At 35.1% G+C, this 16,613-nt stretch overlaps 1 protein-coding gene across 6 annotated transcripts in view; it reads left to right on the top strand.

Annotated features, from left to right (window-relative positions):
• WRN (WRN RecQ like helicase) overlaps positions 1-16,613 on the top strand; it is a 143,260-nt gene that overhangs the window by 16,777 nt on the left and 109,870 nt on the right. For all 6 annotated transcript variants that reach the window (XM_045779211.2, XM_045779208.2, XM_045779213.2 and 3 more), the window contains 2 exons: positions 13,578-13,685; positions 14,295-14,407. In XM_045779211.2, coding sequence (XP_045635167.2) covers positions 13,578-13,685; positions 14,295-14,407 — 221 coding nt within the window. The remainder of the gene's footprint in view (positions 1-13,577; positions 13,686-14,294; positions 14,408-16,613) is intronic.

The following is a 16,613-nucleotide window of genomic DNA, read 5'->3' on the forward strand; positions in this document are numbered from 1 at the left end:
CTTCTCTGCCTCTTCATAGTATAATTTTTAATACTAGTGTTGTCTGCTAACTTTTGCAAAATTAGCTGGTCTTTGTCATTAGTTTTCCTTTTTGATACACTTTCCTTTGTTATGTAGCGATGGTGATAAGAGTTTTCTTCCTCAGAAAATATGGTGAAATTCAATGGATATTTATAAAATTTGCATAAATACCCAAAGTGAGAAATTAAAATTATAGCTGATCTACTCTTTCATGACATTTTGTTAGCAAATTTCAGAGTCATTATAAATATTCTTGATTTTTGACTACATAATCATACAGATTAGCCTTTACATATTTTGAACAAAATAGAGGTGAACCATTTTAAGTAGTAGGTGAAAATTTGTTCACATTAAACAAGATAATTGCCGAACAATTAAACATTGCACTACTTACTAATCATTTTTTCCAGGCCCTGAAATAGTTATCTGTAGGTATCATTTAACTTACCAGTATTGGTTTTTTTTTTTTAATGCTTTTTAAGAAGGTTGGAATACTTTATTCAGTTTAGCCCTCAAGCAATTAGGCGAGTCAGTTACCATGGTAACAGTAGGTATTAATTTCCTTACCTTAGTTAAAGGTGTTTTTTGTTTGTTTGTTTGTTTTAAGTTTTGTCTGAGAGCGAGAACGTGTGTGGGGAAAGGGGCAGAGAGGCAGAGGGGCAGAGGAGCAGAGGGAGAGAATATCAAGTAGACTCTGTCTGAGCAGGGAGCCTGACTCAGGGCTCCATCACAGGAACCATGAGATCCTACCTGAGCAGAAATCAACAGTCTGAGGCTTAACTGACTGAGCCACCCAGGCACCCCAGCATTAGTTAAAGGTTTTAGGAGCAAAGACATCTCTGAGCTAATCCATTGAAACCCAGCTTTCTATGAAACAGGAGTTAGGTTGTCCATTCTTTAGAAGATGATACCATTTCAAGTAGAAAAATGTACTCTGGAGATGAATTTCTAATCTGACAGAGTGAAGTAGAGTATGATATAAAAGCTAGGTAATTAAAGAGTTATCCCTTCTTAGTTAACATGGGATACAATTTGTCTTAATTTTCCTGTATTTGGCCTAATTTAAATCTTGAATTTTATTGGTGTATTTCTATTGCCATGAACTAAAAGGCACAAAAAGTGCCTGCAGTAGACAGCTTTCCTACTATCTAATTGATGTCAAATAAAATCATTTAAGGTGAATTTTTTTCAAAACCTAATTCCTAATTTTAGGAGATAATCTCTTAACATTTAATTGGCTAATATTACTAAGCCTGTATAGTAAGCTTACTCATTCAGGTATCACAAAGTCCATTTTGCAAGTAATATATCAAAAAGGTTTTACTAAGAAGTTGTATTCTTATTAGTTTTTTTTTTCTTATTAGGTGTTTTATCACTGTATTATTGTGATTAAAAAAATAGCTGTAGTTGTTAATGCCAGTAGCATTGGACATTTTCCAGTCTTAGACCATTTTGTCTATGTTCTGTAGCAGTAGTTGGCAAATTTGTGGTGGGTCACATTTGACTTGCTGCTTGTTTTTGTACGATGAGCTAAATGGTTTTTACATTTTTAAGTGGCCAAGAAAAAAATCAAAAGAAAAAATTTTATGAAATTTACGTAAGTCTAGATTTCATTGTCTGTAGTCTTACTGGAACATTGCCATGCTGATTTAAGTATTATTTGTGACATTTGCACCACAATGTCTGACTTGGTAGTTGCAACAGAGACAATATGCCATGAGGCCTAGAATATTTACTGTCTGGCTCTTTAGAGAAAAAGTTTGCTAACTCTTGTTCTAGAGTATAAAAAAATGTAACTTTGGTTGTTCAGTAAAAAAAAAAAACAAACAACAACAACCAACCTTTCCCCTTTTTTTCGTTTACTTTCCCCCCTTGATTGCTAAAAGTAACACATGTTCTTATAGAAAATTTGGAACATATAGGAAAGTAAAAGAAGAAAATAAAAAACCATCTGCAGGGGCGCCTGGGTGGCACAGCAGTTAAGCGTCTGCCTTCGGCTCAGGGCGTGATCCCGGCAATCTGGGATCGAGCCCCACATCAGGCTCTTCCTCTATGAGCCTGCTTCTTCCTCTCCCACTCCCCCTGCTTGTGTTCCCTCTCTCGCTGGCTGTCTTTCTCTGTCAGGTAAATAAATAAAATCTTTAAAAAAAAAAAAAAAAACCATCTGCAGTTGTGGGATAACTGCTAATATTTTGGTATACATTGCTCCAGACCTTTAAAAATATAGAATATGTATATGTATGCATATGTATACCTATATGTATATATATGTGTATATATGTATATGTGTGCATGTATACGTATGTCTCTTTATATAGAATATGTATTTATACACATGCAAATACACATTTATTGTGTAAAATTAGAATTTAACTTGCTTTTTCACTTGATAAATTGCAAGTATGTTCTTAATGGCTACATAGTGCTCTGTTTTATGGATGTAACATAGTTTATTATTTAACTTTTTTTTACCGTTGTTGGACACGTAGTTTGTTTTCAACTCTTTATCATTATAAATATTGTATATTATGTATCTTAAATATTATCATATATAAAAAGAATGACTATCCTTGTATATAAGTCTGAGGAATGCTGGTTTTTTTGGTAAGATTAATTCTTGAAAATGAAACTATGTGTAAAACTAGAGAATTATTTTGAGGAAAATGTTGGTAGTGCATGAAAATACTTCCTTGGCCTGCCTTCATGAAAAAGATGGCTTATCTTTCATTTAGTCTTGGCTCTGGTTAAACATAATAATTTTCACACTAGACCATTAAACCAGCCCTTAAATAATTGGACTGGTAAAGCCTATAGTTGATACTGATTGTAGATGGACTGGAGGAACTGGGTCAGTGCCCCACTCTGGCTTCATAGGTTATACTCACAATTCGGCAGCTTGGGAAAGCAGATTTCTTGTGTGCGTGCTTCTCGCATTATTATCGAAGCCATAGAGAAAAGTGGAGTAATGCTCCGGTCTAGTGTGAGTTGACACAGCAGACTCAGAAATGGGGGTAAAGGGAGATGTGCTCCATTCTCAGAGTAATTCACTTGCTACTGCTCTAATTAAAGTAGGTGTTCCAGCCAACCACTCTGTGTCGTGTGTACGCTTCTTTAAAGGAAACGCCATTTGTTAGCATATTCCTAGTTTTTTGCCATCACTCACTCCTAGTGTTCCTACAAAAATGTACCCAAGTATTTCACTCAAAGAATGATTTGTAAATGGGTATGGACTTTAAAAATTACTATGGATACTCACACCAGCTGCCAGTACCGATCTGTCTACAGCAGAAGAAGTTGTAGATTGAAAGGCCTGCAGGCCCACTTTTGGCATGTAGAGGGGTCTTGGATATTGCTATTAAATGGAAGACTACATGGTGCAGTTTCTTCATCTTTGGAAAAATTGGAAGATCTGGTAACACTGGATCCATATGCACTACTGGCAAGAGTTAGCTGGAGCAAAGTTAGTGGCTTCCAATTTGTGCTGTAGCATAGTGATATGGATTATAAGGCAAGATTTTGATGGCTGCATATTTTTTATAGTTTTCAAACATATAAAAGCATTTTATGAAACATTCAAAGATTTATAATAGGTGAAATTATATTTGAGCCTTATTCTATATGGTGATCCTTTTGTAAACTACTTAAGTATCTCTTCTAAGGAAATGATTCACAGCAGCCATACTCTCAGTTTCCAAGGGGAAAAAAACACTTTATTGATATTATAAAGTAAAAAGCCTGGTGGACATAGAAGAAAAGGGAAATCTATGCATAGATGAGGGCAATAGCAAGCAGTATAGGAGAATAAGAAAGAATTAGTCAAACTTACTTACAACATCCAACCTCATTAGCTGGGGAAGCCCTGTGGAGACAGCCTGGCTGGGGTCCTGGTTGAGAGGCCTGGGCAGAGCATCTTCCCCTCAGGTGAGACTTCCATCTGATCATCCCCATGTGGGTGGTTTTTGTAGGGCAAATGACCGGGTGTGAAGTTAAACATTTGTTTGCCTCTTTGTGGTTTGGAGCGAGCGGCATTTCTGTGTTAATGTCTTTACGTCTTCGAGGAGCCTGGGCCATGTGTGCTTGCCTCTCCTCTCGGATTCTGTTCTGGGGGGGCCAGCCCAGGCTGGAGCCAGAGGGGATGCAAGGCAAAATTTATAGCTCTTGGTGTCTAGACCAGAAGGGCCAGTTCTGACCTGGAGGCTAGCTAATGTCAACTAATTAGGCTCGAGATCACTCAGCAGCACAAGTCTCACAAACAGCATTCTTTAGCTTGCCTGCCTAGGTGCAGGTCTGGGTGGTCCGTTTATGCAGGACAAATCGCAGTACAGTAACATGGATGGCTATGTATAGTAAACATGGTCAGACAGAGTTGTTCTGAGGCTGTATTATCTAGTACTTCTTCCTGACTTTCCTGTTAAATAATTTCCTATCTAATTATTATTTTAATTTTGTATGTGCATATCATTTAATAATTGGGAAAGTTATATGCGTTTGTGTATGTAAACTTCTCTTTCTTCCTTTCTCTTTCTTTTTTCTTTTTCTTTTCTTTTCTTTTCTTTTCTTTTCTTTTCTTTTCTTTTCTTTTCTTTCTTCTCCACGCGGGGCTTGCGCTCACAACCCTGAGATCAAGACCTGAGCTGAGATCAAGAGTCGGATGCTTAACTGACTGTGCCACCCTGGCACCCCAAAATTCTTTCATTTTTGTCTTAATTTTCACAATTATTTTATTGCTAACAGAAAAGAGCATGATTGTCAACTAAATCTTACCAGTATTTTCTAACAGAAAACAGTAAATTTTGTTAATTTTCTTGCTTCTTATTTAATTTTTAATTATTTATTTATTATGGCCTTTTGATGTGACAATTTGTCAAACCCCGATTATGATAGAATTTCATAATATGTTTGTTTTTAGAATTTATACTAGTGCTTATATCTAAAAATAATAATTGAACATAATACAATTCCATTGATTTAATAAGGGAAATATAGGCCTTTGTAACTTCAGAAGCTCATTTAAATATATTTTTGATTACAAGTATATTTTGCCTACTTTAGAAATTTTAATTATTAAACTAACTGAAAATTTTTCAGTATACTATTTTTGTTTAGTCTTTTTCATTAAGGAAGTTTTTTGGGATAAGATTTGTTAAAAAAATAAGAATTTAGACAAACTAAAAAATTGACAAGAAACGTTTCCCAATGAATGAAGGATTTACAGTATTTCAAGTACTTTGTTTTTTAAGTATTTTATATTCAAATTTAATTTCTGCAGATATTTACTTTCCCACTGTAATGTCTAATTTATTGATTAAAGCTGTAAAGTCATCTGATTTGTGAGTTAAACATAACACTAAATATTTCATCAATAATTAGGCTCTACAGTAAAGAATTATCTCAGAATTATATGGTGTTTCCATAATTCTTTATGGGCTAAATCAAATGAAATAGGGGTGTCAAACAAAATACTCTGGTACCTTTTCATAAAACAGCTATTTTACAAAAAAAAGAAGTTTGAACTTTTGAAATCATCTTTGAGCACAAAATAACAATTCTCTCTTTTTTTAAGATTTTATTTATTAGAGAGAGAGAGAGAACATGAGCTGGGTGGGGAGGGGCAGAAGGAGAGGGAAAAGAAGTAGACTCCCGCTGAGCAGGGAGCCCTACTCAGGGCTCCATCCCAGAACCCTGGGACCGGCACCTGAGCTGAAGGTAGACGCTTAACCGACTGAACCACCCAGGCACCTGGGGAACAAAATTCTTTTAAGAGATTGTGATCATCAGATTGAGCTCAAGAAGCTAGTTACAGGATTGCACAATTAGTAAAGCCCAGATACTTCACTAGTGTGCCAAATTTGCTCTTTTTTCCTGCCTGTATGGAACACTGTGTTTGGGATTGGTAAGGTAATTTTCAATTATTCTATTAGAAGATATGTTTGGGGCGCCTGGGTGGCACAGCGGTTGAGCGTCTGCCTTCGGCTCAGGGCGTGATCCCGGCATTATGGGATCGAGCCCCACATCAGGCTCCTCTGCTATGATCCTGCTTCTTCCTCTCCCACTCCCTCTGCTTGTGTTCCCTCTCCCGCTGGCTGTCTCTATCTCTGTCAGGTAAATAAATAAAATCTTTAAAAAAAAAAAAGATATGTTTAAGATTTGTTGAAGACATGGAAGACAGTACTAATTCAGAAGGTTATTTAATGAAGAAGATGTTCGTTGCAGATATGAATCCATAAATGTTGGTAATGGGCCTCAGAAAGCTGTATAAAATCCTTGAAGAAAAACGCTTGAAAGGACGTTATTTGCTTGGCAAAGAAGTTTCAGAACTGAAGTGTTCAAGAGAATATCTTGAGACATACAAGATATTATGAAAACAGTGGAAGTTTGGGACTGGTAATAACAGGAAGGTTTAGGCTGTACATTCAGTTCAATATAAAAAAGAACCCCTGATATTCTAAGTAATAAGTTGTCTTATTCACAGAGAAGCTCCTGTATATTAAAATTTGCTTGTAGTTCTGAGTTCCGTGTTAAATGAAGTCATAAAAATGGTGAACCTAATGAAGTCTAAGCTACTGTAGTACCTTCTTTTCAGCTTTAGGTGAAGAGATGTGGTTAGCTATTTCAGTAATGAAGTGTATTGACAGTCTAAAGGAAGATTTATAGGCTAAAAGAAAATTTCAAATTATTCCATATGAATGGTTTTTACTTTGCAGATTTGTTGAAGTATAGTTATAGGCTTCAATAAATAGTATTCTTAACTGACATTTTGAGCACCTGAATTAACTTAGAAGTGCAGTGATTATGTGGAAAATATATTAACATGTACTGACAAAGTTTATGGATTCACAGTAATAATTCCGCTTTGGGAGAGTGAAGTTAAAGTAGTTTTAGAAGTGACATTTAATTGGTATCATTTGAATCCCAAGGATGAATTAAGAATACTTGTAGAGCAAATTCAGCATATGCCTGTGACAGAGCCTTAGAACACTATATTGAAATACTTGATATAAAAAATTCATTTTTTAAAAAAGATTTTATTTATTTATTTGACAGAGAGACAGCCAGCGAGAGAGGGAGCACAAGCAGGGGGAGTGGGAGCAGGAGAAGCAGGCTCCCAGCAGAGCAGGGAGCCTGATGTGGGGCTGGATCCCAGCACCCTGGGATCACGCCCTGAGCCAAAGGCAGATGCTCAGGGACTGAGCCAGCCAGGTGCCCCTAAAAAATTCATTTGTATTCAAAACTTATTTATATCATCAAAAGGAATTAACATAGTTTTCAGGAGAAGAAAAGGAGAAGCTGTTAGATTTAAAGAACTTTAGCATTCTTGAAGTACAATTTAAAGAGGTCAAGTAGTTGGAATGCTGGTTAATAGTGAAAAAGAAGTTTTCAGCTTTTTAGAGCAAAGCCTCTTCTTTTGCCATTTGCTACCACTTGTGCTAATAAAGGTTCTCCGTGATGCTTGCTATATAGAATATTAAGAAAATGTTAAAAATTTTAATCGGGAGTTGTATGTAGCTATTTTAAGCAGAAAGCCTAATATGCAAGTTATGTTCATCTAAACTTAGTTTCTTGTTTAAAAAGTTTAATTTTACAATGAAGATATAATGCAGTTTTTACAAAATGTCATATACACACTCCCAGATTGCCTTCCCAGTATGCTATAAAAATATTTTCATTTTCTGAATGTGCCATCAAATTGAAGATGTTGTGGACTCCTGGTATAGACCTTCATTTATAAATGAAGTGGGCATCAAGAATCTTCATGTATTTGAGAAAAATCAACAGTTGTCAAGCTTGCTTAGCTGAATAGTTGACCGTTGGTAAAAAATAATTTCTAGGGGCGCCTGGGTGGCTCAGTTGGTTGACCGTCTGCCTTTGGCTCAGGGTTTGATCCCAGGGTCCTGAGATCTAGCTCGGGTCGGGCTCCCTTCTCAGCGGGGAGAGAGAAGGTTCTCCCTCTCCCTCTACTACTCCCCCTGCTTGTACTCTCTCTCTCTCTGTCAAATAAATAAATAAAATCTTAAAAAAAATAATTTCTGAACAAAAAACCCTAAAAGTCTTAATAAGTATTCTCAATGGATTCAGCAGGAAATGTGTTAATGAAAGAACTGAAGAAGATTAATGAAGGGAAGTGGGTGGGGGATGGGCTAAATGGGTGATGGATATTAAGGAGGGCACTTGTTATGATGAGCACTGGGTGTTATATATAAGTGATGAATCACTAAATTTTACTGCAGACACCAATATTACACTATATGTTATCTAACTAGAATTTAAATAAAAATTTGAAAAAGAAAAAATAAAGTGGTTGAAAAGGAAAATTGCAGGATAAGAAAGGAATTGAAACATAATTCCCTAAATAAAATACTCAGTAGAATTACTGTGGTAGAACAAATATGGCTGAAAACGAAATAGATACTTGTTGAGTGAAGTGAACAGCTGGTCGTAGGACGCCTATTTGATCTTTCCTGTCTTAGAGCACTTCCAGAGGAGTTGTACTGATGAGCTCAGTGTGCTTGAGATTACATTTTGGGAGACCTGTTAATAGAGAAATTGCCTCCTAATATTTCAGTGGAAGAGTTACAGTCTTTGTCCTATTCTCAGCTTCCTGAGGGACCTTAAGAGCAGATACCTGCTGATGGTAAATAGAGTTTTACAGGCAAAGGAAAATAACAGTCCAACTAAGGAAGCTACCATCAGTGGAAAGAAGAACAAAGAACACTCAGAATAGGAGAGTTTTATTGAAACGATATTTGGACTAGATTATAACTTTTACAAAAGAAAGAAATGATAAGCACATTTAGGGAGACTCAACTAGAGCATAAAGAAACTTTCTGGAACTAACAATCAAGATCTTAACATTATAAAAATTCAGTAGACAAACTGAAAAGGACTATCACCATTGGGAGTGAAATTAGCATCTTGGAAGTCAAGTGTAAGAAGTATCTTAAAATACAAAGAACAAAATTAAAGAGATGGTAGTCAGGAAGGAAAAAATAGAGTCTAGGAGAAGAAATCCAGGCAGGAAGAAATTCACCAGCATGTGAATAAATGTTGTAGAAGGAAAAAAGGGATGAGATAGTGGCAATTAATAACTGAACTAGAAATAGGGGTATATTAGTTTGCTGCAGGTGCCATAGTTAAGTGCTGCAACTCCATGATTTAACAGAAATTTATTGTCTCACAGTTTTGGAGGCCAGAAGTCCGAAGTCAAGTTGTTGGTGGAGTTGTTTCCATCTGAGGACTGTGGGGGAAGGATCTGTTTCAGACCTTCTCTTCACGGCTTATAGATGGCTCTTTCTCCATGTGTTTCTTCACATCATCTCTCAGTGCATGTCTGTCTCTGTGTCTGTATTTCCCCTTTTTGTAAGGACACCACTCAGTTTGGATTAGAGACCACTGTAATAACCTTGTTTAAATTTGATTACCTCTGTAACGACTTTTTCCAAATAAAGAGCCACATGCTGTAGGTTAGGACCCTGACACCTTTTTTTTTTTTTTTTTTTTGAGGAGGGATACAATTCAACCGATATCGAGGGGAAAGTTTTCTGATCTTAAGAAAAAGACTTGGAAAGGAGTCCTTTTCAAGGACTCACTGATCCCAAGGAGAATAGAGTTTACGATTAGGCTCCTTAAAATATAAAAATCCTTAAAAGTCTTTCAAGCTCCCAGATGGGAAATAGGTGACTCACAATAGAAAAAACATCAGAGAAACAATGGATTTCTTACTTGCAGCATCAAAAGGTGGAAGACAGTAAGAGAATATCTACAGACTACTGAGGGACTGTTATACTCAGCCAACACATCATTCTATCTATTTGAAGAAATAAATTTTCATATATGCAGGGAATCAGAGTTTATTACTTTCATATTCTACCTGATGAAAATAATTTAAAGAGTTCTCTAAACAAACAGTTGAGTCAGAACAAGGATTCAAGAGAGAGAAGATAAAGGGAAGAGGAAACTGTAGTAAACAATATATTTACATATTTAAATTTATAAATATGTTTATATTAGAATGGATGATGAAATGTATAACATAAATGTTTAGAAAATAGTAAGGATTGTTGAAATAGAAGAGCAATACTAAGAAAACTAACAGGCTGTAACCAAAACCATAACAACAGAAAACAGTAATTAGAAGGATGGGGAAGTAAAAACAGGACAGTGCAAATGTAGGGTCTTGGTGGGGAAGGTATATTATTATATTATTTTGCTGAGATAGTATGGTAATAGTAGGATGGAAAAAAATTGACATTTTGTCATTGATCATGGGAAAAGAGTATGAATGTCAGGAAAAATGAAAAAAGTAAGAAAACTGAAGAAAGTAAGAAAAATACTAATCAAAGTAAGATGAAAGAGGAAACTTACGTTCTTACACTAAATGCAAATGAGATGAATTACCCTATTGAAAAACATGTTCAATGGGACTATTCAAAACAAAAAATAGAAAAATAAAAAAATAATAAAATAATAAAAATCCCAGGTATATATTGTTTAGGGGCAGCCCTTAAGAAAGTGATCAAGATTGAAAAGTAGCAGACAATGGTAGATAGATAACCAGGATAATTCCAGGAAAGTATAAACCAAAGCAAATCAAAGTATATTACAGATCTTACTTGACTTAGGACTCCCCGATAGACCATTGGAAGTTGAAAATGTGGTTCATACATTTAACCTCCTGATCGTCATAGCTTAGCCTAGCTGACCACATAAAGGTGCTCAGAACACTTACTTAGATTAGTCTACAGTTGGCTAAAATCATCCGACAGAAAGACTATTTTATAATAAAGTATTGAGTATCTCATGTAATTTATTGACTATTGTATTAAAAGCGAGACCAGAATAGTTGCACGGTTACAGAATGGTTGCCAGTGTGTTGGTTGTTTATCCTTGTGACGGTGTGGCTGACGGCAGCTGTGGCTCCGTGCTGCTCCCCAGCATCATCACAGAAGGTCGCTAGCACAAGAAGAGATCCAAGTTCAAAATCTGAAGTGTGGTTTCTAGTGAATGTGTATTGCTTTTGCACTATTGTAATATTGAAAAATCCCAAGTCACACCATTGTTAGGGACCATCTGTATTTATTTCAGAGAGGAATGTAAGATCTTTTAATGGTGCGAGATGAAGTGTTGTGAAATGATGAAAGACTTGATTTTAGAAAAAGCCCTGTCTAGGTTGTTTATACTCAACAACCTAACAGCTAAATATATAAATAAAAAATTCTATTATTCAGTGACTCGGATCCCTTCTGAGAGTAACCTTCATCTGATCAACGATTAAAATCCTCAGGTATCTTGAAGAGTTTCCTTGTTGCAAATTATTCTACAAGCTTAATTTTCTGTGTGCTTTTTATCTGTCCTGAGATCTAAGTAAATTTGACAAAGATGTTAGGTCTGTAAACAAGTTTACTTTCAAATTCTTTGCCTGTAAGCATCTAGACAGAATTTTATGTGCAAAAGAGAGTATTTTACGTCTGAAAACTAGGCATTTCAAATTTAAATGATTTTAGTGTTATAGGTGGCTTCAGGGAAGAGTTACTGAAGTTTATTTCTGTTTTGGCAGTGTGAATGAATTACTTACAAAATTTCAAGATTTTATAGTTGTTTTTATAGATTTGTCTATTATTTGCAGAAACCACAATTTTCTGGCAGTTTTGCACATTATCTACTCTATGTGTAGCAAAAACTTATTTTCCAGCTTCATAAAAATAATGTTTTAAGATTAAGAATGGAGCATATGTAAAAGTACACTTTGGGATCAATTTTTAACTCTCCTGTTAAGAGTTTTGAATTTGTGACATATAAATGTATTAATAACTACTGACATTTGTAAAATGTTTTATAAAATAAAATATATATTTTACATAGTTTATCTTCTTAATATAATATAAGTGGTAACATCCAAACTTGAGTTGTCCATTCTGATTCAGTGAATCATAGATCTTACCCAACGCCAAACTTTGCTAATGATTCAAAGAATACAAGCAAGCACCAAGTGCAGATGGCATATTCTTTTTTTGGAGGATCCCCAGACTGTCAGACACAGATTCCAAAAATGTCCTTTTCTTTTGCAATAGGACATGTTATGGTTTTGGATTAACGGAATAGTTTTGAGCAATGTGTGCAAAAAAAAAAAAAAAATTGCACAAAGGAAGTTGTGTTGGTTTTGGAACTCCTCTGTTTTATATTCTCTTAATTACACAGCTTACTTGACTACTCCCCATTTTTCAGCCATAAATTAATAAACCCATAATTCCAGGCTCATTTGTGATGAGCAGTCAAGATAGTTGAGCTATATCTTGCAAACAGCATTTTCTAGATAGGTACTTTTTGGTATTTTTCTGCTAGTAAATATCATTGTTAAGTTTACAAGGCTACCATCTGGTTTGAGGTCATTAGTTGTATTATTGGGATCCCTTGTTGAGGTCTTTCATCTTCCCTCCCTCAGTAGGGAGAGTGAATTACTAGCTAGTTCTTAACCCTTTCCTTCCCAATGCATAAGAGTGGTGGAGTTGGTTCCATATAGAAAGTTTTGCTAGAGTAATCTTTTAAAAATTATCAGTATTCTCAGTTTTGGGGATTTATGCTTGGGAAAATGAGCAATTAAAATGGATACCTGCTGATACTGTGTAATTTCTTCAGGGTTTATTGTGCTAAGTATCAATAGGGATAACAGGTTATCCCTAAATCATAAATGGTTGCTGTGATTATTTTATATTAACATCTTTCATCATAAGAATCTTCAGGTATATATTTAAAGCTGCTGCCTCTTTACTAGAAATTTGAGATAATAGGAACTAAGGTTGGAGTTGTGAAGACTTTACTAAGAACTTAAAGCTACTTCAATTTAGTATGTTAGGTCACACCAGGGTATGGATCCATTTGCCATTAACAAAAAGAGTCTGTTATGGTTCTCCCATTCATTGTGTTTTCTATAACCATTCTTTACGTGTGGTTTACATTGAGCAGAGCCCTCACAGCTAGTAACAGATTTTTGAAAATATCCTCTGTGAAACTCTTAGAGAAACTTGTTCACTTAGTAGGCCAAGAGCTTAATAAAAAAAACCCCTTAATATAGAAAAGCTGTTCTCTGTCTAAAAATTCATTTTTCAAGTAGACTTGTGAACAAGTCCAACAGTTTGCTGAGTTTACTTAGATCTTAGGACAGATGATAAGAAAATTAAAGATGTCAAAATCTGTAAGAATTTACACACCCAAGGATTGACTTTGGTAATAAGATAAAGATTATTCTTTGAAAGGATCAAAGTCATAGAATAACAGGATTTTGAAACTACTAGAACCTTAGAACTCAAGTAAATTGGCTCACTTATTTTAAAAAGAGGAAATACTACTAAATGTATAATTATTAGATCCAGCACATTATATCTGTTTCCTTTTGTTTTGCAATTCCAGCTCTTAAAACCTATATGTGGGCCAAACTCCATAACTTTAAAAATGCATGTTTGGTCCTTCAGTCATATCCACAGGCCTCTCTCTTGAGTTTTCTTTCAAAGATTGCACTGTATTTATTCACAGAGTAATTGTTTTTTGGATTTTGCAACTAGAGCCTATTAAAGATGAATGAAAAAAAGTTGGGAACAACTCCACAGCAGCGGAAACTTCCTGAATGGATGTCTGTGCAGAATGAGACCTGTCCTGCAGTAGAAGGAAAGGTATGTGATTCACCAGTTATTCTTTCAGATGGGAAATTTAGTGTAAATTTTACTGTAAAATCAGTCTTCACTTGTAAACTTAGGTCACCATTTAAGATAGAGTTGCTGTTGTGTGATTGGTTAAATTTTAATGGGGTTTACAAAATGGGAATTCTTACTCTGTATTTTACCTTTTTGTCTAGTTTGTATGGTTGACCTTACTAGTTTGTTCTAATTTGGGTAATTTAGGCAGTATTTACTTTGGTGGATTTTTATGGGTAAACAAGTTTAAGTTTTCATAGATTCAAGATCCACTAGTCAACTCTTCAGCAATTTAAGGCAACATTATTACATCTAGAATACTATTATAATTAAAGACAAAAATTAATAAAATAGGTACTCTTATGAAAATAGGATGAGAAGTTTGCAAATAAGCTTTTTAGAAAAATAATTTTATAGTGGATGGCTTTATTTTTGCTACATTGTCCTTATGACTTCATTAGTCTATAGAATATTAGTTGATAAAACTTAGAATTATAAATTGAGTGCTTCACTGAACTTTTTCCATGAACATCTCTTACTTAATGTGAAATTTATTTGTGCCTTTTTTTGAATTTTATTTAACTCAAGGCATCTTTTCAGAAGAGTGTTTTCGAAGATGACCTCCCTTTCTTAGAATTTACTGGATCCATTGTTTATAGTTATGAAGCTAGTGATTGTTCTTTTCTATCAGAAGATATTAGGTAAGAGATTTGAATTTCCTAGTTTCATTTGAATTTGGACCCTTAGAAGGTAACTGTGTATACTGAATTTTACAGTTCAGGTGTGTTCCGTAGATAATCATTTCTACATGTAAAATATCATTTGACAAGTTCTAATTTTACGTTAAAAAAATCTTAAAATCACTGGATTAAATGTGTAATGTACCTGTTTGTTCATTCATAATCCTTTCTATTAGCTAATTTTTGTTACTTTCGATACTTAAATACTTAAATAAACACATTGTTTATTTCACCAGTGAACCAATGAACACATTATTTATTTCACCAGTGTAGGACAAAAAATGCAAGAATTATTCAACCTCCAAATGCCCCTTTTGTATTTCATTAAAAATATCAACCTAGTAGTGAATAATGGTTGTGATCAACTCTGTTGCATTGAGTTAGCAACAATTATAGCAAATGATTCCTAAGAAGAACATTAGAAATGACTGTTAGTATTTTTAAAAATTGTGTTGTTAAATTAGGACTATGCAGGAATGCAGTCCAAGGCTCTTGAAACATTTTACAAGGAGAAGAAGTAGGGATTCATTCAGATCTTTTTTGAAGTTGTTATACCTTTTTTTTTTTTCCCCCTTAACTGTTGTACATTGCAATGGTTAAAAGATACAGAGGTAAGTTAAGCTATTTATTAATGCTCTCCTGGTGGTAGATGAATTCTAGAAATAGTATTCAGGTGTTCTCACTCCTACTATAGTTAACTGGCCACTTTTGGGTCTCATTATATAGAACAGAATTTGACTCACAGAGAAGGGAAGTCTGTCATTTATGATTGTATGTTAACTCCACCATCTTACCTTTGTCAGTGCTGTAGCGTTACATATGTAAAGGAAATAAGCATAAGTGATTTGAGGAATGGAGTTCCGATGAATTCTGTGTGCATTATGATAGGCAGGCTTTTTTTTTCTAACCCCCACTGGCTACCTTAAAGATTTTTGCTCTCACAAGTTTTCAACAATTTGATGATGATGTGCCTTTGTGTAGTGTGGTTTGTCGCCATCCTGTGTGGGGGTTCATTGAGCTTTTTGGATCTGTGGGTTTCTAGTCTTAAATCAGATTTAAAAAATTTCTTGAGATTTTTTTTTCCCCCTCATCCTGTTACTCTTTTCTCCTGGTCGCCTTTATACACCCCTTTATACACACAGGATGGATTGCTTAATACTATGTCATTGGTCATGGGGTTCCCTTCTCTTTCAGTCTTTTATTGTTTTTCTTTAATTCTTTTTCTCTCTGTGTTTTGGTTTGAATCGTTTCTTTTGCTATGTTTGCAAGTTCATTTTTTTTCCTTCTGTAGTGTCTGTCATCCCATCCTGTGAATTTTTAATTTTATTGTATTTTTCATCTCCAGAAGTTCCATTTTTCTTTTTAGAAAATATCTTCCATTTTGGCTCTCACATTCGTGTTTTCTTTTAAATATTCGAACATATTCAGCATATTTATAATGGCTGTTTTAGTCAGTTAATTCCATTATGTTATTTTTTCTATGAAATGATTTTTATCCTGGTTAGGGGTCACATTTTCCTGATGCTGGCAGTTTTGATTGGACATTGTGATTTTACTTGTTGAACGTTGGATTTGCTTGTTTTTCTTCAAAGAAAAGAGCTTTGCTTTTTCATGCAGTCAAGTTACCTGAAGATCAGCCTTTACCTTTTGAGCCTTTATTTTTAAGCTTTACCAGGGCAGGTTGGTAGGAGTCTTTACTCTGGGAATAATTTAGCCCTATAATAAGGTGTGACCCTTATGGAGTCTTTGCTGACTGCCCCAGGCGATCAACAAGACTCTCTAAGGTGACTTTTCAGAACTTTAATGCCTCTGCCCTGCATATGAGCCCTAGGAAGTGTTCATCTGATGATTCCCTGGTTGTTCTTTGTTCAGCCTCTCTTTCCTAGCTCCCTCCTTTCCAGAAACTACTTCCAGCTCCCTCAGCCTCTCTGGCTCTGAACCCTGTCTCCCTACCTCAGTGCTCTGCTTTGACTTCTCCCTGTTCTGTTGTCTGGAAAGCGTTCCAGATAGAAAGCAGGGGCAGCTGTAGGGCTTCCTCATGGTTTCCTTTCCCTCAGAGAGCATAGTCCTGTATTGCCTATTGTCCAGTGTCTGAAAACTGTTGCTTAGCTATTTTGTCCAATTTTCCGTTTGTTCATAGAGGAAAGGTATGTCTGATTACTGTTAC

Source organism: Ursus americanus, chromosome 27, assembly GCF_024610735.1.
Source record: "Ursus americanus isolate L20-20 chromosome 27, mUrsAme1.1.p, whole genome shotgun sequence".
NCBI classification, from domain to species: Eukaryota; Metazoa; Chordata; class Mammalia; order Carnivora; family Ursidae; genus Ursus; species Ursus americanus.